Source organism: Canis aureus, chromosome 5 (assembly GCF_053574225.1).
Source record: "Canis aureus isolate CA01 chromosome 5, VMU_Caureus_v.1.0, whole genome shotgun sequence".
NCBI classification, from domain to species: domain Eukaryota; kingdom Metazoa; phylum Chordata; class Mammalia; order Carnivora; family Canidae; genus Canis; species Canis aureus.
Window position 1 is genome coordinate 70,264,726 of NC_135615.1, and position 24,487 is coordinate 70,289,212.

The 24,487-nt window shown below is 50.5% G+C and overlaps 1 protein-coding gene and 1 long non-coding RNA gene across 2 annotated transcripts in view; one reads left to right on the forward strand and one right to left on the reverse strand.

The window, feature by feature from the left end:
• Positions 1–6,955, reverse strand: part of LOC144314524 (uncharacterized) — a 21,018-nt gene extending 14,063 nt beyond the window's left edge. Inside the window, exon 1 of the long non-coding RNA XR_013380418.1 lies at positions 6,659–6,955. This is a non-coding gene — a long non-coding RNA (uncharacterized LOC144314524). The remainder of the gene's footprint in view (positions 1–6,658) is intronic.
• PEF1 (penta-EF-hand domain containing 1) lies at positions 5,976–23,208 on the forward strand. Its single transcript, XM_077898764.1, has 5 exons — positions 5,976–6,132; positions 15,324–15,624; positions 19,768–19,923; positions 20,370–20,513; positions 22,182–23,208. The coding sequence occupies exons 1-5, from the start codon at positions 6,109–6,111 to the stop codon at positions 22,409–22,411; spliced, it is 855 nt and encodes a 284-aa protein (XP_077754890.1). The 5' UTR covers positions 5,976–6,108; the 3' UTR covers positions 22,412–23,208.
• The last annotated feature ends 1,279 nt before the right edge of the window (positions 23,209–24,487 follow it).

Below are 24,487 nucleotides of genomic sequence, written 5' to 3' on the forward strand. Positions count from 1 at the left end.
TTTTTTTTTTTAATTTTATTTATTTATTCATGAGAATACACAGAGAGGAGAGAGAGAGAGGCAGAGACACAGGCAGAGGGAGAAGCAGGCTCCATGCAGGGAGCCCGACCTGGGACTTGATCCTGGGGTCTCCAGGATCACGCCCTGAGCTGTAGGCGGCGCTAAACCACTGAGCCACGGGGGCTGCCCACCCTAGTTACTTCTTGAGAGTGGCCCAGAGCCAATTCAGGCTGCACCTGGGGAAACGCCACCTAGCCCCGAGGTGTATTCACCTGCCTGGCTGCATCTCCAAGCGTGCAGTCCCTTCTTGCTGCTCCAGTAATTCTGTGATTAAAACGTCTGTGCAAACAGGAAAGATAGGCTTCAGCTCCCAGCCTAGGCAACCAGGGACTGCTTCTCCAGGAAATGAAATGAAACTTTTTGCCTGTGCCATTGCATGGCCCTGTCACCAGCTCTCCTGGACTGCAAATGGCGTCTTTTGTTAAACTTTGTTCATCTAATGTTTTTGGTGCTTTTCCTGCACATCTTAGCCTCGGCCTTTAGAAACAGTTTGCATATGTGCAAAGGGGTCACAGGCAAGCCATGATCAGATCTAAGGTCGAAGTCGTCAAAGGCCACTGGGAATTTGGTGATCTATCTCCTGTCTCCTCCATATATAAAAAGGCCAGGAAGAAAAGGAAAAAAAAAAAAAAAAAAAAAAGACAGCAAGTTGAATATTATGGAAACATTCCGTCTCAAGCCTCTTCCGTCTGTCCTTTTCACATCTCTTGTCCTGATGGGCTGGCTGCCCTGTGAGAAAGCAACAGGGCACATCCAGAGGGACTTCTAAAGAAAGCCTTTTTATTGGCCCCAGCTTTCTAGAAGGTTTATTCAAGTTGGATAAACTTCAAAGGGATCACAGAGCAGACTCAGAAATGCACCCAGAGTCTAGATGCTTATCCAGACTGCCTGAAGCCTTCAAACTGGCTGTCATCTCTCCAGAGCTGGTATTACTAGCACAGTTCTGAAAATCTCCTTCTTCAGTTGGGCCCCGAATACCAAGAGACCAGTCTACTGATGGCTTCTCAGAACCTTTGCCCTATTTTCTTCCTGCCAGGAGAAGAGGCGTACCAGTGGCCAGGGGAATGACATCAGGCAGAGGCCCAAGCACGCCCGAGTGCCTCACGTGATGCTTTTAGATCAACGGGGCGCCGATTCTGAGTTTGTCCCTCATCAGCAATTTTCCGTTAACTCCCCTTCTAACATAAAACATTAAAAAGCAAACGCATCATCTTTGCACCGAAGTAGCAGCCAGTTTTGGACAGTGGAGGAGGACAGATGTTAAAGCATTCCTATCGGAAGGCCAGCTTCCACTCTGGGCCCCAGTCTGCAAAGTGGTAGCTGGCGATTGGCCTCATGATAAGGAGCACATTGGCGGGAGTAGAGAGAGAAGCTAGGACCAGCTGTTGGACTGAGCGGGTTGGCTTTGAAGGCCAGAGGGGAATCTCACTATGGGGAAGCATCAAACTCCTACCCTTTGAGGGCCACCAGGGAACCAATCGGTACACAGTAAATGATGCTTTCTTCACTTTTCTTCCTGAGTCACATTTCATGCTACTCTTAGGAGAGTCTACAACAGGCTGGTTTAGGCTTTCATGATTTGAGTGCTTGTCTCCCTGGAGTTTGGAATTACTGTATTTTCTTGGACCATGAAGAACCAGATGGAAAGCTGAATTTTATAGTCTCTTCTGTTACTGTGGTCAGCAAAAAAATCCATGGATTTTGCTCATAAATTCAGGAGCTGGGTAAACTGAAGAGAAAGGAAGGAGGGGCACAAGCTTCAGTCAGTTTTCTCACATTCTTGCCCTGTTATTCTTTAGCCTTCATGTCTTAGCAGCAGGCTTTTATTTTTTCTATTATTTTATTATTTATTCATGAGAGATTGAGAGAGAGAGGCAGAGACACAGGCAGAGGGAGAAGCAGGCTCCATGCAGGGAGCCTGACATGGGACTCGATCCCAAGTCTTCAGGATCACACCCTGGGCCGAAGGCAGGTACTAAACCGCTGAGCCACATGGGCTGCATGAGAGTCCAGGCTTTTAAAGGCAGCATACAGCTCATTCAGATTAGCAAAATCTAACTCGAGGAGTCTGTTTTTCTCTCACTACTTTGTGCCAGAAACTGTCCTAGGCTCTGGAGAGTCAGAGGCAAACAAGACATATCTGGCCCCCTGCACCAACAGTGTCTACAGAGAGAGCAGGGAGTTAAACAAGCAATTACAAATAAAGTGGGATGGTGGGGCAGTAGCAGGCACCATGGGAGCGTAGGGCCGAGGGACCTAACCTCGTCTAGACACAGATCAATGGAGCCGGAGGGAATACCACGTGCCAAGGTCCAGAGGTGGTTAAGCATGGCCTGCTGAGTGACAAGGGCACGGTGCAGGGGACAGTGCTGCTGGTGGCTGGAATGTGGAATGCGAGCAGGGCAGACAGTGGGAGGCAAAGATTTTATACAAGGGGGTGGGGTGTTGGGTCAGGTTTGCCTGCTGGGGAGTTCACTGATGGTAAAGTGAAAAAGGGATTGGAGGATCCTTAATTTGAAAAACTCTTTGCTCTATAAGAGGGAAAAAAGGCTGCTGCATGTTTATTCTGCAGAGAAAAACCCCGGATCTGATGTCTTCTGGAATTTAAATCTTCCCTTTTGTCATCATAGTTTCCCAGGTCACCAGAATTCAACAGAATCTAGCCGCTTCCTTCACATGTGGCCTGTTAACCCCTTATAAGACTAGTTCTTTTTGTTTTGGTCTTGGATAATTTATGGGAATAGAATATATCAATGTATTCTCTGTATGATCCCATAACAGAAGGAGAGTGTGGCCAACATGCCACGTCTGTTATTCTCGTTTTTCTGCTGGTTCTGTGGAAAGCTGCTGCAAATCAACCTCTCATCCACAGCATCCAACTGCAGTTTAAATTTCAGAAATGGATCTAGTTGAAATCAAAGAGAATTAATTCCACAATAATTAGGTGGTCATTGGTATTCCTTCTCAGTAAGCAATACTGGAGCTTGGAGCTGAGCCAGGAAGCTTGGGGGGAATGATGTGTCCCTAGGGGAGACAGTATTTTCCAGTGGATGGGCCTTCCATTACCAAGCTCTGCCTCACCTCTAAAGAATCAACCACAGGGTTTCCATGAACTCAGGGAAGTGTTCTATCCTCTAAAAAGGGCTGGAATCCAAGTTTTCCCCTTTGGCTAAAGCTGAAACAATAACAGGAACTTCCCCACCCACCTCTGTCTGCCTCAGGTAGTTGAGATTTTGGAAATCAGTTGACTGTTTTTCAGGCTCTGGAATTCCTGATCTCTGTGTTATCCAGCCTGCTCCAAAATAAACACACCTGGGCCTGCCCCAGCTCCTCAGAGGCACAGCCCTGGACATTGGCTCCGGCTAGTCTCAGTGCCTGAGAGATGACTTAGATGCTCTTGCCCCCAAAGAGTACAGACATCCAACAGAACATTCTCCTAAGAGTCCCTTTGCTGGGTAGAGGGGCTAAGGGTGTGAGATCTTCACAGAAATTTAATCCTCAGCACCTAGAACAGAGCCTGGCAAGGGGTGGGAACTCAATAGGGTTAAAATATTTGTGGAATAAAATGTGCATTGCATGACCCCCGTTTGCAGTCCAGGTGTCACCTATTCTCTCTCCCAGCAAATACCCCTTGACCTTCAGCCCAGATATTAGAACTTCTTCCTCTGAGATTCTGTAATTCAATTCTACCTGTTTTTTGTTTGTTTGGACTGGGTAGGGGGATTACAGTGGTAAAGACAAGACTACTACGTAGTTAAACTACTGAGTAGTTAAAAGAGGTGGACTTGGGTTCAAATCCTAACCTCTCCATTTATCTTTCTGCTAGTAGGGAAGTCACTTAGCCTCTGTCTGCCTCAGCTCCTCATAAATGAATAGTAAAATCTATTTACTTACTATTGTATTTAGCACTACATCAGGCACCTATTAATTATTCAATACAGGACTACAATGATGACGATAATGATGATGACGATGGTGATACCTAATAACATTTATTAAATTCATGCCAGACACTATTCTAGGTACTGGGGTACAGGAGTGAATAAGAGGACAATCCTACAATATACAAGTAAACTTTAAGACAATTCAAGTAGTGACAAGTACTATGAAAAAAGTGAAATACTGTAATATGAAAAAATGAAATAGTTTTTTTTTTGAAAAAATGAAATATTGTAATATGATAGATGACTAGAATGTGGGGAAGCAATGCTACTTTAGATGTGGTGTCCAGAACCACCCCCTCACCCGCCACTACCACCCAAGGAGGTGATATTTGAACCAGAACCTGGATGACAAGGAGGAGCCAGCCAGTGAAGAGCATTCCAGGAAGAGGGAAGAGCTAATCCAAAAATCTGTAGGTGGGAATGAGCTCAGTTCCAGGCGTGGAGACCAGGCCAGCATGGCTGGAGTGAATTGAGGGGGACAGCAGGGACAGGAAGTGAGGCTGGAGATACAGGCAAGGCCATGAAGGTCAGAAGGCTGAGTTTAGATTTTATTTAAGAGTTATGGGAAGGAAAGTAAACCCAGGAATGACATGACCCAATCTACATTTAAGACAAGCATTTTGGCTGCTCCATGAAGAAAATAGGAGAAAGAACAAAAGCAGGGACATTGATTGGGAGGCTACTGCAATGATCCAGGCCACACATGACAGAGTCTTGGACTACGGTGATAGCGCAAACAGGGAGAAAAGAGCAGATGTGGGTCTACTTTTGAAGTCGAGCAAATGGAGGTGGGAAAACATTTGGAGAGACAGAGACCACACTAGAACAGTCTTAGGTTTTGGCCTGAGAGACTGGGTGAATTTTCTGGGATAAAAGAGGGGAATACGTTTTGAGGAAAATAACAAAGAGAACCCTTACATGAGGCTGGCTGGAATATAGCACAGTAACAATACCAAATGCCAAGGTGAAGTTGGGTCATATGTGAAAGGTCTCGAGGGCCAGAATGAAGACGTTGGGCCTTTTTTGTAGGTGCAGATGGAGTCGTTGTAGCCTCTGTCCAGCCAGCAGGTAGCATGATGAGCACAGTGATTTTGGAAAGTGCCTGGCTAGATAGATAGATAGATGGTCTGGAATGGATAACACCTCGTAACACCTTATTCACTTATCGATTAAAAAAAAAAAAAAAAAAACCGTGCCAGGCACTCTCCTAGGTACATGGGATAGGACAAGAAAAACCACATACCTATGCCCACGTGGAAGAGCTTAACCCCTTAGTCAAGTAAGCATGCAAACAAGTGCAGAGCCTGAACCACGAGCAAGCAAGTACATGACTCTACGTGGTCACTCAGTGACAGAACTGGACTGACTTGGGGGAACAGTCCAGACCTCCCCGCTGAGAACCGGGTAACCACTGACAGCAGCTCTAGGCCACCTCTGCCCCCGCCCACTGTGAACCAGGGCAAGTCGCTGCCTCTCCGGACCACAGTATCGCTGTTTTACGAAGAGAGCCCAGATGATCTAATTTTCCTCCCACTCTGGTGGCCGGGGGTTTTCCTCCCCAAAGACCACGGGTCTCACTCCAAAGCTACTAACTGGCACGTGGTGTCCTGACATTAGAGCGAGGTACTCCCGCCGTTGCCTCCCCCCTGTCCAGGAGGCCTCTGTCTGTTCCGGTCGTCACGGCAACCGCCCGGGCCCTCCTCCGGCGGGCGCGGGCGGAAACTTCCCGTGACGACTGCAAGCACCCGCTACCAGGCGCCCCATTTGCCAGGTTAAAACATGGCCACCGCCGCAACACCCGACTCCAGTTTCTCGCTGAATACCCGGGCCTGAGCAGCCCCGGGGCCCACGCCAGGGCAGGAAAGGGAAGAACGGCCCCGCCCGCAGGCTGGCAGGGTTTCCGGAAACCCTCACCCCTTCCTTAGCACCCCGGCCTCTCCCCAGGCACCCGACCACCGCCCTAGAACGTCACTTCCGTCGGTCCCGGCGTCCAGGATTGACGGCGGCGGCCACCCAATCACAAGCGGGCCCACCCCCGGCCCGGGCGGGGCAGGCTTAGGGCCGGGAAGCCCCGCCCCTCGCCGACGTGTGACGTCGAGTCGCCATGGCCAGCTACCCGTACGGGCAGGTGAGTGTGCGGGGGGGCGGGCGATTCCAGGTAGGGGCTTCGCCGAGTCCAGGCCCAGGCGCCGCCTCGCCTTGTCCGGGCGTTCTCCGCGCCCTTCCTACGCGGAGGCCGGCGTCGGCGAGGTCTCGCGCGCCAGGGAAGGCGAAAGGCTGCTCGGTCGCGCCTGTCTCACGTCACGCAGGACTGCGGGTCTGGGAGGTCGCGTCGCGCCCCCTCTGACGTCGCGCCCGTGAGGATTTGGGGACCTTGGACCCCACGTAATCAGGCGAGGCTCTGATTACCTCCTCGGGGCTCCCGGGGGGCTGCCGGCGGGCTCACCAGCGCCAGCAGAACTGAGACAACTGGTTGCGCCTGCCACGTTCGGGGCGTCGGATAAAAATACACCCCTGACGTACTGCGTGCGAAGAATCGGGAGAATCTTGATTGACCCGCTTCTGCGGGTCCCACGAGTGACCTTGCTCGTTTAGGCTGACCCCTCCGTTTCATGCATGGGAACAGTGAAACCCAGAGAAGACGCAGAACTTACCCGAGGCCCCCGGGCGGGCAGCGGAACCCGGAAGCTGTCGGCACAGACCTCTTACCCCCTCCCCAGCCCATTTCGATCCAGCCAAGAGCACCACAGCCAGGGGATTCTGTGACCAGAAGCCTCTGTTGGATGACGGATCGGTAGAGTGGTTAAGTTCAGCCTGGAGTCAGCAGGTTCACCCCTTGGCCCCACCTCTTAAATAGTTAGGAGCCGTTAAGCAAGGTATTTTGCTTCTGTGAGCCTGTTTCCCCGTCCATAAAATAGGGCCCAATAAATAGGGTCTGCTTGAGAGAGCTGTCATGAATAGCAAGCTGTCATGCTTGTAAAGCATTTGGTACTTCTAAGAGTCTAACAGTATTTTAGTATTTGGATTTTTTTTTTTTTAAGACTCCTAGGTCAGTGCCAGGAGGGTCCTCAAAATAGTCCCTTTATTTTAAGAAACTGAAGCCCAGAGAGGCTCCTGAGTTGCCCAAGATCATACTAATTTAGGAGGTAAAACCCATGCAGGGGGGATGCCTGGGTGGCTCAGTGGTTGAACGTCTGTCTGCCTTTGGCTCAGGGTGTGATCCTGGAGACCTGGGATTGAGTCCCAGGTCGGGCTCCCTGCATGGGGCCTGCTTCTCTCTCTGCCTGGGTCTCTGCCTCTCTGTGTCTCTCATGAATAAATAAATTAAATATTTAAAAACCCATGCAGGGAAAATTGGAAAATAAAATTATATGGGATATTAGCAATCAACTGAGTATAGTCCCATGCCAAAAGAGAGGTGAGGGAGTACAGCCCTGTATGGCTTTTGTACACAGTATTTGAACCTTTTTAATCTCAGTGATGAAGGTCCTGTAAGCATGCTAGCAGAGATTATTGTCCCAAGGTTATTGCTGAGGAAGGAGCCCAAAGAGGTTAAGTGGCTTGCTCCTTTTCGTTGCATTTTTAGCAGAGGTAGAAAAAAAAAGCTGATGTTAAGAGGAAGTATAATCTAGCAGGGCTTCCAAAGCTCCATTCCATTGGTTGGGTCTTAGGAAATGTTAATAGGTATTGCTAATAGAGGAGGATTCTGTGGTTAAATAAGTTTGGGAGATACTCCATGAAATACTCCATGAATAAGTTTGTTCAACACGGGGCATCTCAGAATTCTTAATTTGTCAATATGCTTTTGTAAATCTGCCATTGAGGGATAGAATATGCAGTATTTTTAAACTTATTTAACTGTGGAACTACCTCCCACTCCCAACTCCCCTTTTTAAAAAATTTCTGGTCATTTTTTGGTACAGCTACTATCTTGGGGGAACACAGTTTGGGAAAACATTGCTATGGTGCGTTGTTTTTTAGTGGATGGTCTGTGTCAGAATCACCAGGAAGTTTGTTTAGAAAGCACACCTTTGGGGATACCTGGGTGACACAGTCAACTGAGCATCTGACCTGGTGTCAGCTCAGGTCATGATCTCAGGGTTGTGAGATTGAGCCCTGCATCAGGTTCTGCACTCTGCACAGAGATTGCTTGGGATTCTCTCTCCCTTCCCCTCTGTACCTGCCAGCTATGCTCTCTCCTTTCTCACTCTCTCTCTTTCTCTTTCTCTCAAATAAAATAAAATAAAATAAAAAGGCACACTTTTGGGTTCTACCTCAGACCTATTCCATACCCAGGAAGGGCCCAGGAATCTACATCTTAATAAGTTTCTGGAGATATTTTGTAAGCATCTTAGAGGCAGTAACATGGAAATTAAGAGCCTAAGCTTCCAGGTTGGATACAACTGGGCTAGAATCCTAATTCTAGCACTTAATAGTTATATGCCCTTGGACAAACCATCTAAGGGCTCTGACCATCAGTTTGCTCACCTTTAAGAAGGGAGGAATAATACTTCATAGGGCTGAAATGAAGACAAACTGTGATAAAGCTTGCAGTGAGCTTGGCACTGTGCTGATACCAAGTGTGTGCCAGTGCCTGGTGGTGGCTCTTGCTGCTGGGATCACTGTTAGGCCACATGGCCTGGGCTTCTGCTCAGAGTGAAATTCTGAAAAAGAGCATGGAGAGAACAGTGTCTAGAATAGAAGAAATGCTTTTATCCCCCCCATCATACCCTGTCCACCTGTCCAACTCCTGGTCCAAGGTATTCCAACAAAATACCTGGTGGTTTTATTTGTTATTTATTTATTTATTTATTTTTTAATTTTTATTTTTATTTATTTATTTTTTTTAATGATAGTCACACACACAGAGAGAGAGGCAGAGACACAGGCAGAGGGAGAAGCAGGCTCCATGCACCGGGAGCCCGACGTGGGATTCGATCCCGGGTCTCCAGGATCGCGCCCTGGGCCAAAGGCAGGCGCTAAACCGCTGCGCCACCCAGGGATCCCCACCTGGTGGTTTTAAAGCATACAAAGGCTTAGTGCCACCTCCCCTCTGCCCAGAACATAGCAGGATTCCAATAAACTCTAATCTTCTGCTGCCTCCAGCCCTGGGGCCCTTGAGCATGGACTGGGTGTTGGAGTAGTGAAACTCAATTACCCTTTGGTCCTGGGTGGTGGGGGCAGTTTGATGGGTTTCAGTGATTGAGAGTTTGGTGTCTGAGACTGAGAGATTTGCCTTCACATTCCTGCTCTGTCATTTCCTGGCAGAAATTTCTTGCCAAAGTCCAAGGCTCAGTTTCCCCTTCTTTAAAATGGGGTCATAAGAGTACCTACCTCAAGAGTTATTAAAGGAGGTAATTCGTGTAAAGTGTTTGGCATGGCATTTGGCATGTAGTAAATACTCCAAGGAAAGAGCAATACAAATAGATGACTTGTGGAATCAGTGTGATAAACATTAAATGGGAGTGAGTGTAAGGTACTAGAATGGCACAGGAGGGATGCCTAACTAAGTCTGGGTGGGAGGAAGTCTTCTTAAAGGAGGTGACATTGAAGCCAAAAGCTGAGTCACCAGTATGTGTTAGCTGAGTCAAGAAAGTAGAGGGAATAGCATGCACAAAGGTCAGCAGACGAGAGTCCAGTATTTGGGAGGAATTTCAAGAGATCAATATACCGTGAAGAAGGGGGAAGGACTAAGAAATGGGACCAGAAAGCTAAGCAAGGACTAGATCCTCAAGGACTTTGCACGCCTTTTGAGGGAGGCTGGACTTCATCCTGATTAATGAGGGAGCTGTAGAGGGAGCCGTAGAAGAGTCTTCTGTCATTTGTGCTTCGGAGCTGGTACCTTGGGGCCACTGGGAGACTGGACTGAAACAGGAGACACTTGAGGCAGGGAGACTGGTTTCAAAGCCGTTGAAGTACCCCCTTGGTTAGAGAGAACGCCGGGCTGGCAAAGAGAAGCATTTGGGAGGTAGGATTGGGAAAACTTGATCCCTAATTGGGCTGATGGAGGGGACGAAAGAGGAGGTCCCAGGAGGGCACTAGGGCTTCAGGTGTGGGGGACTGAGGACAGAGGGGAGGGGTAGGTTTGGAGGGAAGGTCCAGGAGGTTGTTGGATACGTGCGTCTACAGCCCGGGAGAGATGAAGCTGGACAGAACATGTTTAGAGTGTCAGCACAGGGCCGTAATTGAAGGCTTGGGAGAGCTCTTGGCCCACTGTTCATTTGCTGCAGGTTTCTGGCCTTTAAATATTTTAGGAGGCTCTGCTGGTGAATGCCCAAACCACTCCTGTCATCTTGATTGTTTAACCCCTTAATATGTGCTTTAGCCTCCTCTGGCCGACACTTATGGGGCAGCCCCAGAGCACAGGCCTCTTTTTGCAAGACAGCTTACTCCCTTCCCCATCAGGACTCCGCATGGACCAACCTTTGATATCTCTGAATTTCACGAGCGTTTTGGGATGAACCCTCAGAGCCAAAGGAAGATATGGAACTTCCTGAGTGGGTTATCTAGGAGAAGGTGAGCTCCCCACCACTTGCAGGAATGCAAACAGATCCAAAATGATGCTGCATCATCTCCCTAGAGGTTGGAGTGGAGGCTTTTTGAGATCTCTTCTAGTACCATGCCTCTCAAATCAGGTCTAGGTGCTGGGGTGAAAAAAGAGTAAGATTCTTCTGAGTCTCCCTGATTTCCGGGCTTGAATCATCTTCCAGCCCTTCCCCCTTCGGCCTTGTCCACTGTAGGAATCCATCATATTGAGGACAATCCCTGTTCAGTCACAATTGAGAGAACAACAGAAGGTAGTAGGGTAGAGGCCCTGTTTTGAATCCCAACTCACCAGTTCTAGCTGTGTCATCACAGGCACACTAGTAAACCCTATACCTTAATTTTCTCATGAGTAACATGGGAGTAATAGCACTTCCTTCGCAGGACTCAGTTCAGGGGGAGCCAGCTGAACCGCAGGCACCTTGCAGAGCCTCAGGAAAATGTTAATTGCCCCTTCCCCCACCGGCCCCAGTATATCAAATATAGTTTATGTGCAATCAATAAAGACCTAAGGAGGGGCGCCTGGCTGGCCCAGTCAGCGGAGCATGTGGAGCATGCGACTCTTGATCATGGGGTTGCGTCCGAGACCCATGTTGGGTGTAGAGATTACTTGAGAATAAAATCTTGAGGGCAAAAAAAGACCTAGGGATAGTTTTCTGTGTTGCTCCAGAACCATGATTGCTGCACTCTTCCTGCCTATCTTCCTTCCTTCCCCCCTCTCCCTCCCTCAATCTTGTGTTGATCAACACGAAATGCCCTTGGGAAAAATCTCAGAAGGGTTGGCAGCGTGGAGTAGCATAAAAGAACAGGGAGTCAGGGACTCCAGTTTTTGTGTCTGGTTGAGACGTTCACGAACAACTCAGTGACCCTGGGAACCATCGTCCCCAGACTTCCTCCCCGGTCTGGGTTCTGCCTCAGTTGGTGGCTCCGCTTCATCTGTGCATGCTGGATACCTGAGTCATTCTGAATGCTTCCCTTTCCTCCCCCCTCCATCTCTTTCCTAATCGAATTAGCTATCAAGTCATGTCTAGCCTATCTCTGAAATAGCTTCAGAATCCATCCTGCCCTCTCCACGTCTAAGTCCGCTGTCTGGTTCAAGCCCTGCCTGCCTAGCACCTGGGCTGCTGCCTCCCCCGCTAGCTCATCCTCCGCCCCGCTGCTGGTTAATTCTCTAAACAGGGCTCTGATCACGTTCCTCCTCTATTGGGAACCCTTCTATGGCGCTCTGTTTCCTCAGGCATAAAGCCCAAACTCTTCAGAGCGGTATTCATCTGTTCAAATATTTATGGAGGCTTGCAGGTGCCAGGCACTGTGCTGGAGCCTGGGTGCCCTGATGAATGGGGCCCAGTGTCTGGCCTTGGGGTGCCCACTGTTGCACGGAGGAGACACAGACAGATAGAAGGTCCTCTAAGACACTGGTAACTCACCCTACTGACCGAGATGCGGCAGGAGGGGAGCTTGGTCAAGGAATGTGGAAAGAGTCTGCCTTTTTGAGTTCACCTTGCATTCCTGCCCCCACCCTTGGTCTTCAGCCATTTCCCCCCATCTCTCTGGGCTCACTCACAGGTCTGTGCCCGTCTTCTCCCTCCTGTCTGGAATGTCCTTTCCTGCTCTCCTTTTGGGGAATACCTGGGCATCCTTCAAGGCCAGCTTCAGTATCACTCCTGCCTCCTCCAGGAAGCCTTCCTTGACCCACTTCATGCATTTCTTCATTTGATTGCTCATTTGTCACTCAAAAAAAAGAACAAATTCCTGTCTGTGCCTCCTTAATAGCATTTAAGTAGAGTTTGGTGGCACCAACCGAACTGTGTCTTAATCACTGATGGGACCCTCAGGGACAGGCCCTATTTAGTTTTGCACCCCTGCCTAGTACGGCACACTGTATAAGTGCTTGCCGGATGAAGTCCTTGGAGTCGTGTGCCTCAGTTTCTTCCTCTGAAAAGCAACCGACTAATACCTTCCTTTGTTCTGTTAGGGGACTGTTGGCATTTGTGCGTTTGTCAAAGTGCTCTGTGAAACGTAGTGCTGAGGGTTCTAACACAGGACAGATAGGAAAGGATTTAGCTGCTGCCAGACTGCACCAAACCGAGCAGGTCCCTGGAATGTGTGACAGTGACAGGGTCAGAAGACCTGCCAGTAGCACCTGCTTTGTTGGTCTGGGGGCATTTCCCAGGGGGAAGGCCTGTGCCTCAGGTGCCCTAGGCCAGGGACAGTTTATAGCTTTGTTCACTGGGCTGGGTGCTGAGCAGTTGCTTTTTGGCTTGGGGTCGGCTTGTTCTTTGGGTGTGCCCAGACTCTGCAGGGCCCCCATCCCTTTCTCCATCCAGCATGGGAGTCCGGTGCCCTGCTGCTTAAGGAACCGGCACTGTAGCTCAGGGCAGTGGGAGTACCGAGCCCGCGGGTGTGGTGGGGGGGTGGTCTGGCTCCACCTCTGCCTCCAGCTCCAAGTGATCTGAACAAGACCCTTTCCCTCTTAGTTTCCCCATCCAGATCCTGAAAGGGTTAGGCTAGACGGCCCCCTCCCGGGCACCCTCCCATCACACTGCTCCAGCTCTCTTGGAATCTCTTTCATTCTTTTCATCCCAGCTTAAAGCTGCTTTCTCATGGAAACTCCCTCCATCACCCTCTTTGCTTTCTGGTTCATGGCGCAGGCTTGTGTGTCCACTTGAAACACCTGGTTCCTTATGCTGTTTTGTTAGATGTTAATGGAGAGTGTTTCTGTGCTTCTGCAGTTCACTGGAAGCTCCTTCAGACCGTTTCACACCTTTATACGCCCCCCCCCCCTCCAAGATTTTACCTGCTCCAGGGCTTGGCTGAGGATGATGAATATGATAAAAACAGCAGCCAAGATTTATAGATCATTTGCTCTATGCCAGGCACTGTTGTAAGAACTTGTTTTCTCACATCAGTGGTTTTCAGACTGTCTCTTGAGTCACTGTGGGGCGTTTACAGAGCTCCCTGAGGATCTAACAAAGGCGGGCCCTGTGTGGTTGGGGCTATGAAACCCCCACCGTGCTTCAACCAAAGCCACTTTTATCAGTTTTTTAAAGTTTTATCAAAAGAGTCTTTAGCTAAAAGTTAGACTGGCAAGGTTCTGCTGCATTTATTTCTTGTAATCAGCAGAGTGATGCAGTGAGGGAGAGATTATTGTATTTTATTTGTGAGGGAGCAGGCACAGAGATTGAGCCCGGGGGCCCCCAGCGAGAACTCAGCTGGTGAGTGCAGTTTTGAATTGAGATTGGTCTGTGACTTCACTGTAAAGAAGTCTTGCTGCCAGCTCTAGCGGCTTCCAGGGCAGCAGAGCTCCCAGCATGCCCAGTGGGGAAGGTGGAGGGAAGGACCTGAAGCCTCCCTTCCTTCAACCAGCAGACCTCCTTTAAGATGAAGTGTAAGTTCGGCCTCAGGCCTCAGCCTTGAGGGCAAGTGTCCCAGACGCTGTCAAACACAATAAAGAGGGCAGCCCCCATGGTGGCTCAGCAGTTCAGCCCAGGGCCTGATCCTGGAGATCAAGGATCGAGTCCCACGTCCGGCATCCCTGCATGGAGCCTGCTTCTCCCTCTGCCTGTGTCTCTGTCTCTGTATGTGTGTGTGTGTGTCTCTCATAAATAAATAAAATCTTAAAAAAAACAAAAAACAAAACAACTCCACAATAAAGAGAGCAAGTCCAGGCTCTCAGCAGTTGGGCTACTAGTGTGCCTTATAGGTTTATCTAGAACAAGTCTAGGTGGTACCTCCTCAGAGCTGGGCCCTGCTGCTCCCTGGACCTCTGAGCCCAGCCTGTGTGCAGCTGTGTTGGGGCTGTGCTCTGTGCTCAGAGCCATGAACACTGAGTGTGGGGCTCCCTGGCTAGTGGTGTGGGGACGAGGACAAGAGAGGGAGCGACCCCTTGTACGTGCTAATGTACAGATGGCCTGGGTCCTGGCCACGACCCCTCCCTCCACACAGTCTATCTGCGATTTTTCTGGACTGGAGTCTCCTCCTGTGTCAGAGCGCTTCATGTGTCTGGTCTCATTTCATTCACATGCCAACCTGGGAGTTAGGCACTATTATTCCCATTTAAGAGAATAAGAACAAAGGATATGGAGGCTTCGAGATGGCAAGTCATTAGTCTGGTTAGGAAGTGGCAAAACTGGAACTCACACTGGTCCTTTTCGACTCTCACTGTTGCCACTATGGTGCCTGAGGATCAGGGGACTCCCCTGCCTGTCTCACAGAGTCATGAGTGAGAAGGGGAAATGCTTTTGTATCTCGAGCTGTTGGAAGATAAGGAAGACATGCTGGAGATGAGCCCGTGCAATGGATATAGTGTTCATGATTGAAGAGGGTCAGGGTGTGTGTGATGGAGATTGCATTTGCACTGTGCATTGTCCAGATGGAGATGGAGGTAGCACGGGGTGAGGATCTGGGATTTTGATTCATATGCTTCCTCATTCATTCAGTAAATATTTACTGAGCATCCATTCAGCGCTGGGGGCTAGGGACAAAGCAGCAAACCAGACATGATCCCAGGCCATCACAGAGCCTCTTGATATGATGGAAAGGGGAGCTAGGAGGGCAGGATTCCAGCCCTTCCCCACAGGTCATTGGTGGTATGACCTTGGGTAGGTATTATTTTCTCTAGAAGGTTGTCCGTCTGAGCAATGACGTCATAATTCTAGCCCTGCCTACAGGATCAGTTGAAAGAGTGGCAGTAGCAATGGTTTGTGACTATAAAGTGCCATACTCTGGCTGGTTTCTGGCCTTCCCATTCTAACTGGTACTTTGTTCTTCTTGCAGGGCTGCCCAGGAGGTGGAGGACAAGCACCCGGAGCCCCTCCGGGTAGCTACTACCCCGGACCCCCCCATGGTGGAGGACAGTATGGCAGTGGGGTACCCCCAGGTGGTGGCTATGGAGGGGGTCCTGCCCCCGGAGGGCCTTATGGACCACCAGCTGGTGGGGGACCCTATGGGGGGCTCCCCTCTGGAACTCCAGGAGGACTATATGGTGGTGCGGCCCCGGGGGGCCCCTATGGTCAGCCACCTCCAAATTCCTACGGTGCCCAGCATCCTGGGCCTTATGGACAGGGACCTCCTCCAGGTAAGTAAGGATCTTGGACTCCAGGTGCCTCTGACTATGCTGGGTTATCCAGGGCCCATCCTTGCCCTTCCTGTGGGTACGCAGGCAGCCTGGTCACTGGCACCCTAGCATCTTGCCTGTATCTCCAGCTTGCATCAGCAGAACCAGAAGTCTGCTAGTTAGCTTTGCTGTGGTAACAACTCCAGAATCACTTCGGCTTACAACAACAAACATTTATTTCTATTGCTTGCTCACACGCACTTACTCTTGCTTACGCGTCAGCAGCTGTGGATTTGGCTGCTGAGGTTCTGTGCCACGTGTCTTTTCTTTCCAGATCCAGGCGGAAGGAGAAGCCCTTATTTGGGATATGCTGTTCTGGTGGCAAGAAAAACCGGGAGGGCTAGGAGGAATGCACAATGTCTCTTAAAAGCTTCTGTGCTGAAGTACTTCCACTCATATGCTGTTGGCCAAACCACATCTCTTGGTCAAGCCTGACATGAGTAGGATGGAAGTGGATGTTCCTCTCGTGCAGGGGCTCTGCAAGCCACCAGGCAGGGGAGAGGATGTACAGTGCTCTTATGGGGTTGGGGGGAGGGCATGGATTAGCAAATAGTTGAAAGCGGTATACTGTGGGGGAGAACCCATTTCTGTGTGAGGGAGACTGGCCACTATATAGAAAGGCAAACATAGTTGCTGAGAGCCTGGGCTTTTGAGATTAGGCCACATACTGATCTGACCAAATTACCTGACCTCTTTATGTCTCAATGTCCACATCTGTAAAATGGGTGAATGCCACTACCTAACAAGATTATTAATAAGGATTTGATGAGAAGGGGCAGGTAAGCACTGGGTACAGTGGGAAGGGCTTAATATGCAATATTCTGTGGGAGGACTCATTCTGGGACATTCTCAGCGAAGAGGTATCGAGCATGTCATGTGATAGCACTTGTGGCAAGGGCCTCACCCCCGATTGATATATTGAGGCAGACAGGAGAATGATGGGATGCAGGGCAGGTAGAGAGCAGAGATGCTGAAGGTGAGGAATTGGATGAGGAGGGCGGGGTGGGGCAGGGGGCTTGGAGATTCAGTGGAGGCAGAGAGTCCTGGTAGAGGGCTTCAGGCTCAGTGAAAATGACAGAGTGACCTCAGCCAGGTCAGGGAAGGTGAGTGTCTAGATCCCTGTTTCCTCCCAAACTAATTTAGTCAGCCTCTTCACAGAATGCTTATTCCCGGGAGACCAAGCTTCTAGGCTGCGCGCTGGTGCACCTGCAGGGCCTCCCAGGAATGGCCCTGTGGGGAGGCTGCTGCATCTCAGCACGCATTCCTGGGCAGGTGGCCCTGAGGAAAGAGCTCACACCTCGGGGGTTCTAAACACAGTCAGTGGCATTGATCTTGTTAGAGCCCCGAGTTTCTGACTGTTTGCTTTCAGCTCAGCAGCTTCATGGTGAAGTTACTCATCCTTCTAAAATCTCGTCTGTGAGCTCTCATGAGGTCGCTGCAGGTAAAGGAGCCCCTGCCTGGGAGGCTCATCCCTTTGGGGCCTGAGGCTGGAGACCATGTCTGGGCTGTAGAGAGAGGAAAGCTGTCCCTCAGACTCTCAGCTGCTCACCGTATGCAGCTTCCCCTTGTGTGGCCACTGTGGCCTTTTCTCTGGTGCGGCTTATGTCTCCCTGCAGCAGTGCTGCTTAAAGCATGGCCCAGAGCTCACTTGCATGGGAGTCACCTGGAAGGCCCCACCTCAGCCCCCCTGGATGAGTCCAGGATCTAAAGTGCCAGCACCTTGCTCTATGATGAGACACATTTGCCCATTGGAGGTGCCCCACTGCCCTCAGGAAAGATCCTAAAGGTGCTCAAGACCCAGCCCCAATGCCTGCCACGGCCCCTCCCTGCCATCCACCTGAGTCCCATTTGTGTGCCTCTGAACACACCTTGCCCCTGCTGCCTGCCTGCCTTCTTCCCGTCGTAGCTCTTTTCTCCTCCTTTCAGATGGCCCTTCCTCTGGGAAGATGTGCCTGCATGCGGGGCCACGCCCTTTGCCAGAGCTCCATTTTGCTGTTCTCTCATTTACCCATCATATAGCTCTGGGAAGTAGGTCTGTTTTGGGAATAGGGGAAGCAGTACTCAGAAGACTAAATCATTTGTCTAAAGTCACACCAGCTAATGAGGATCAGTGCTCTTTGCTTCCAGAGCCTGGGCTTTGTCAGGCAAAATGCCTAGACCACATGTCCCAGAGACTCTGTCCCAGCGCCATGGCCCTCACTCCCTGTGGTACAGCTGCTGTTTCAGGAAGGGGTTTTGGGGCCTGCCTGGATTTCCCTTACACGGAGGTAGGACTAGGCCCTCAGTCAAGCAGACTGTTTTCTTCAGGCCTCGCCTTTGGGCCTAGGTGGTGGCTTTTGTGCTCCACCACAGCTGGTGGCTGCCTCTGATGCTGCTTTGTGGGAAGGAGCCCTCTGGGTGGCCAGTTCACTCTGTAGGCTCTCCAGTCCTGTATAGCTCTGGCTTTTCTCTAAGATAGGCCGGTATACTTCACTTTCATCTCCCACCCCTTTACCCTGCATGTCTTTCCAAATGAATGATACTTTCCTCCACCTTCTGAGAGACACACAAAGCTACTTGAACCACAACAGCGCCAGTAAGGAGTTAGATAGTACTTAGATTATACCAGATGCTGACTTCAAGATTTTCATATATTGTGTCTTCACAATAACCTGATGAAGTAGATGCTCCTGTTTCCTCATTTTACAGATAAGAAAACTGAAACAATTTAAATAAACCAAGGACACAAATAGGGGAGCTGGGCCTTAAGCCACGAGGCCAGCTGTGGCATGAATTGAGCACCTTCCCTGTCTGTGTCTGGCTCTGTGCTAGCCGTTGGGGACTCAGAAATGAGTTAGGGGGGCATCTTGCCATAGGTTGCTCCAACTCTAACCTGGAAGAGGGTAGAAGAAAACATGTACCCAGGTGATCAGAGCCATAGGAGAGAAGGTGTATAAAAGGAGAAGAAAAGGAAGCCTGTCCAGAGGTGGAAGAAGAGGGAAGGTTTTATGGAAGTAATAGCATTTTATTTGGGTCTTGCAGGGGGACAGGAAATGATGCAGAGATGAGGGAGAAGGGTTTCCATGGCAGGGAACAGGGAGTAAAACCTCTGTGGTGGGAATAAGCAGGGATGGCTAAGAGTAAGACTAATGCTTCATCTGGGATGGAACAGAGCTGAGAGGGGGACAGAGATGGAGCGGTAGGCAAGAGTGGACCACATTGCAGGGGGACTCGGAATGCTGTATTAAGGATGCTGGATTTTATTTTGTAGGTGGTGGGGAGTCTCAAAAGAGTTTTGAGTTGGGTTGGGGGGAATGGGTTAGAACCGAGCTGGATTTTAAAGATTACTTGGTAGCAAGTGAAGAGTGGTGGAGAGTAGCCATAAGGATGATTTGGTTAGGCCTTTGGGGTTGTTACAACAGTCCACGTGAGAGGTGTCTGAACTAGGGCAGGTGTGTAGGAGCGGGGAGGAGGTACAGAACTGGGCAGCTCTCTGGTTGCGTGGGGCTGAGGAGGTGACAGAAATGTCTGACACCTCCTCAGTGAGGCTTATGCATTGGAGCTGATGGGGAACAAGAAGAGATGGTGTTCTGTGGCCACATACACTCCCGTGGCTCCTGATAGAGTATGTCCACTGTCGCTGTGTTTGGGGAGTCAGACATGGATCAGACCTGGTTCCCACATCAGAGAGCCCCCTGCTGCTGCAACTCTCAAAATACCTGTTTCTGGGCTGTGCATGTTAACTGCTCAGCAAACATTTTTGGGTTCCCAGTCTGTGGGGAAGAGATAACCCTTCTTTTCCTAGCATTGTTAGTCACCTGGAAACTCCCTGTTCCTTAGAAACTTAAGATCAAAGAGAGAAATGACTGAAACACTGTAGGAAAATCCCAGGAGATTCACAGAATAGAAGCCAGCTACAAATACTCATAGCGTTTACATCCAAGGTCCTCTTCCATCAGAGCAAGGCTGTTGGCTTGATGGAAGGCAGGGTAGGTGGACTTGTGAGGCTTTGTGGGTAAGGGATAACTGTCCCCAGGGAGGCACTGGGCCTGGTCCTCCCAGCATGTCTTTGGATTGGCCTTGAGACCTGCCTCTGACTCCTCTGGTTTGCATCCCTTTGTGCAGGTGGCATTCCTCCCAATGTGGATCCTGAGGCTTACTCCTGGTTCCAGTCAGTGGACTCCGATCACAGTGGCTACATCTCCATCAAGGAGCTGAAGCAGGCTCTGGTCAACTCCAACTGGTCCTCTTTCAATGACGAGACATGCCTCATGATGATTAGTAAGTCCTAGCCCTTCCCCATGGGCTTGGGGAGGGGAGAGCTCCCTACTATCTGACGGTGGGTGGGCAGCCATTTGGAGGAGAAATCTTTCAGGCAGGAATTTGGGTTCAAGGTGAAATCCTCTAGAAGGAGAGCTCTTTCCCTTTGATTTTTTTCTCAAGTTCCAGACCTTGTGGAGTCACAGGCTCACTTTTCCGCTCTGCAGAATGGGACTCCCTGCATTGGTGGCAGATGGCATGGAGGGAGTCAGCTGCCAGGCCTGCAGAGAAACTGCAGTTCTGGAAGGGCTAGGGCTGAGAGTGGCCCGGGTGGGGGCTGGTCCGCACTTGACGAGAGTATGTCTCAGGTCCAGGCATCTGGGCCCCAGGCCTGAGGTTCTGGGGAGTCTCCTACTCTGGCCCTCAGTCTCGAAGTTTTTCTTCCCTCCATTCCTTCTCTCCCTAAGACATGTTTGACAAGACGAAGTCAGGCCGCATCGACGTCTATGGTTTCTCAGCCCTGTGGAAGTTCATCCAGCAGTGGAAGAACCTCTTCCAGCAGTATGACCGGGACCGCTCAGGCTCCATTAGCCACACGGAGCTGCAGCAAGGTGGGGACCATGGTAGGGACCCTGGACAGGCAAAGCTGGACTTCTTTGTTTGCTCTCTGTGACAGGGAAGGGGGTTCCTCTAGCTTCTGACTACCAGCTGTCCATGTGCTGTCCTCAACACAGGCCCACTCCGCATCCATTCTGTGATCTGGCTGGGGCACTGAGCCAAGATCCAGGGCAAGGGAGCACCTGGTTCCAGGATGAGGCCTGCACTCCCTTGTGATGGTCCTCCTGGCTCTGCTAGGTGAGACAGACCCAGCCGGAAAGGAGCCTCGGGGATGGGAACTCAGCAGCCCAGGGGACCTGGAAGTCAGCATGTGGGGCTCATGGGGCTCTTTCCTCTCTAGTTGCTAGCATAAAGAATGGAAAGAGCCCTGTATAGGGACTCAGAAAGGTGGTTTCTGTTGCCAGCTCTGCTAGAAGGCAGTTTCCTTCCCAACTCTGGGACCGAGATCACACTAAAAGTTGCAGTAGACTAAGATGACCTGAGGCCATAGCTCCAGGTCTGGTTCCAATACTGACTTGAGAAGATGGGTGGTTAGTGGGGTGATAAGAATCTGACAGGGAGCTTTGCCACCTGGGAGGGAGAAAGGGCTCTCCAGAGAACCTGGCCCCTTGCCCTGGCTGTGGATTTCAGTGAGACTAAGTGGGGGTGGGGGTGAGCTCACCGTGGCTGCACCCATTGAGGGGAAAGGACATGACCTGTACTGATCACCTCCTCTTTTGCCCAGTCCCGTTACAGATATTGGTGAGAGTGATACTATCACAACAAAATTTATATTTACTGACTGCTTGTTGTGTCAACACAAGTAAGCACTTCATTCACTCTCCCCGTGTGATAGCTACTGTCTGTTCTTCCCCATTCTTAGGTGAGGGATCTCTTACTATTGCCCTTTTACAGATGAGAGAACCGAGGCCGAGTTTAGGCGACTTGCCTCAGGGCCACAGAGCAAAAGGGGAGCTTTTAGCCTGGGCTGTAGATACACGGAGAGGAAGAAAGGAAGCCTCCCACCCAGGTGGAGGGACAGAGGAGCACGAAGGCTGTGACCTTGGAATTGCCCAGCAGCCTTTCCTAGGACATGATGATGATTTTATTTTTAACAAATAACACTGAGTGCTTATTATGTGTCAAGCACTATGCCAAGTGCTTCACAGAATAACCTCCTTTAATCCTTACTAGAACCTACAAACTAAGTCTCATCCCCATTTTAGAGATGATAAGATGGAGGATTAGCAAGGTTAAGCAACTTGCCCAAGGGGCTGTGTTGACTCCAGAGCAGGCCTATCATGTCTGCCTCTGGGCCACACTGCCTCTGATGTCTGCCCTGGGCAGGGGGCTCCCTGAGGGCTCAGGCTTCATTCTCTAGTGCAGATGAGTCACAGATGAGCATGGCTAGCCCTCTGTCATTCTGGGATCCTATGGGCCTGATTAAACAGACAGTAATGGAGATTTGGAGAAAGGGATTGGGGCCTTCCAGCTAAGGGGAGCATCCAGAGAGAGCCCCTCTTGGGCTCCTGCCGTCTCTGACAGACCCCAGGGACTTCTGTCTCCTCTGTTCTGGTGCGTGTCTCCTCACAGTCCCCTGCACTGCCGTGCTCCCCAGAGCTGGCTGATGGCGGTGCTCAAGGCAAGGTTTTGTGTCTGCTCTGTGTGCCCCTCCTCTGCAGCTCTGTCCCAGATGGGCTACAACCTGAGCCCCCAGTTCACCCAGCTCCTGGTCTCCCGCTACTGCCCACGCTCCGCCAACCCTGCCATGCAGCTAGACCGCTTCATCCAGGTGTGCACCCAGCTGCAGGTGCTGACCGAGGCCTTCAGGGAGAAGGACACAGCCGTGCAGGGCAACATTCGGCTCAGCTTCGAGGACTTCGTCACCATGACAGCTTCTCGGATGCTATGATGCAGCCCATCTGGAGAGAGTGGGTGTACTGGGGACCTTTCCTGGCTCCTGAGGGTTGGAGAGGCATGTGGGCCTCTCCTCTTTTCCTGCCCCTCCTAGAAAAAGATCCTTGCCTGATGCAGCACTGTTTCCAAAGAGGGCTGGGAATCCCATGTCACAGTCAACCAAATAACAGGGACCTGGGCTGAAGCCACACAGGTAGTGGCCTGACCTAAGAGAGGACTGGAAGCTGAATGTCCTTAGAGTCCTGAGTATCTAAATGGCCCAGCCTTATGCCAGGAGCAGGAGATGCCAGTCACTGCAGGGGAGTTAGTGTCTGGTCAGCTGGGCTCTAGCCTGTAGCTTTTCCTTCTGCGCCCTGACACCAGTGGTAGTGGTCATCAGCCTTTTGCTGTTAGCACTTGAGGTCCCTCATGCATCTCGTCTTGTCAGATGAATCCAGTTTCTCCAAAGTGGAAGCTAACCAAGCATGAGAGAGGTTTGTCTGCAGGACCAAGCGGCTCGGATCCCACCAACCCCATGCCCCAAATCCATGTGTATTGACTTCTGGCTGCCTGGGTGCTGTCCTTGCTTGGGGAGCTCAGACAGCCTGCTCTCTGGGCATCCTTGGCCAGGCTCCCCTTCTGCAGCTTGGACCCCTCCTTTGCCCTCCATTCTCTGCTTGGCTCCAGTCCCCAGGGGACAGTTGCCACCTCCCACTGCCAATGCTCTTTTGTTATTTGTGATTTTTTTCTTTCGGGGCCAAAAGTTCAGTGAAACTGTAAGCTTCAATAAAAGGACAAAACTCTAGACTCTCACATGTCTCATCACACCTTCCTAGCTACAGAGACATCTGCACATCCATTTGGCCACTCATTTATTCTTTGTTCAGTGACCATTTAAGTACCTGCTGTATACACCACCACACCGTGTAGGAAGAAGCGTCTTAGGGGGACATGGCCCACATGGGGCTGGTCCCATTTACCAGGGTGGAGCTGAAGTGTAGGGGCGGGCCAGGTTCATGTGTTCTATCACCGTTTTAGGGCTGGCACTCTGGGCTACAGGCACCACCCCAAGCTTCACAGCATGGTCTTTTTTATTATCTCAAGCCCTACTTTTATCTTCCAGACAACTGCATTTATTAAATCATAACTTTCCCCCCTCTTTTTTATTAAGCACAGACATCTGTACTTGCTAGCTGGATCATTAGATCAGTGTGATAACCAGTCTACACCAAATGTCTATAGTGATCTAACAGAATTTCAATCAAAAGCCAAGACACCAGACATTGTGGTTTGTTGGAGGACCTTATCATGGGCAACAGTGTAATAATCCTGTTACTCTTGGGGATGAAGATAAGAAAGCTCTTCCTCCCTGCAGTGGAAGAAGGTGGGTGGGTGGTTGGGAGCAAGCAGCTCAGTGAGGCCCAGCAGGTGTGTTGGGTTGACCCAGTTCAGCCCTTCTGTCCTCTGGGCTGCTGTCAGCACGAACTTGGATGGAATCCAGTTCCCGAGGCCAACCTCCCCCCAGGGCTAGAATCCTCTCTCTTGCCCCATTGTGAGTCCTGCCTCTGTGTGACAGCTCAGTGCCCTTCTAGGAAGCAGGCTTCCTCTTTGACCTGCAGAAACTTCTTCCTGGTGGGATTCCAAATCCTGCCACTTTGAAAACCACCCATTGACTGTAGTTTTCTCTCTTGGGCCACCCCTTTCTGCATGCCACACCTCTGGATAACTGGAACCTGCCACCGTGTTTCCCCTAGGCCTCCTTTCTCTAGGCTGGGTAGTCTCCGGTTCTTCAGCAACTCTTCCCTGAGCATTGCTCCCCTTGGCCATCCTGGTCCTCTGAATTTTCTCCAGTTCATTTGAACTCCTCAAAATGGAGGCCTCGGGCCCACTGTTGGACTGGATTCAGCCAGCAGAGTAGAGTAGAATGAAGGCCATTAGGCCATTAGGGGAAGCTTCTGTCATTTCTTTGTTTCTATTGAGCTAAGTGTCTACTGAAATCTGTCTCTAGAATGGTCCCAATTATAGTCTTAGCCTTGTGCTCAGCTGGGGCTCCTTAGCCGGGAGCCCCTTAGCTAAGGAGCCCCGGACTTGG

Bases quoted from the DNA above. Each gene is read 5' to 3' on its own strand.
- PEF1 (XM_077898764.1), top strand. From the start codon at position 6,109: ATGGCCAGCTACCCGTACGGGCAG. The intron at 19,924-20,369 runs GTAAGTCCTAGC...TCTCTCCCTAAG, and splicing joins GACATGCCTCATGATGATTA to ACATGTTTGACAAGACGAAG. The intron at 20,514-22,181 runs GTGGGGACCATG...CCTCCTCTGCAG, and splicing joins CCACACGGAGCTGCAGCAAG to CTCTGTCCCAGATGGGCTAC.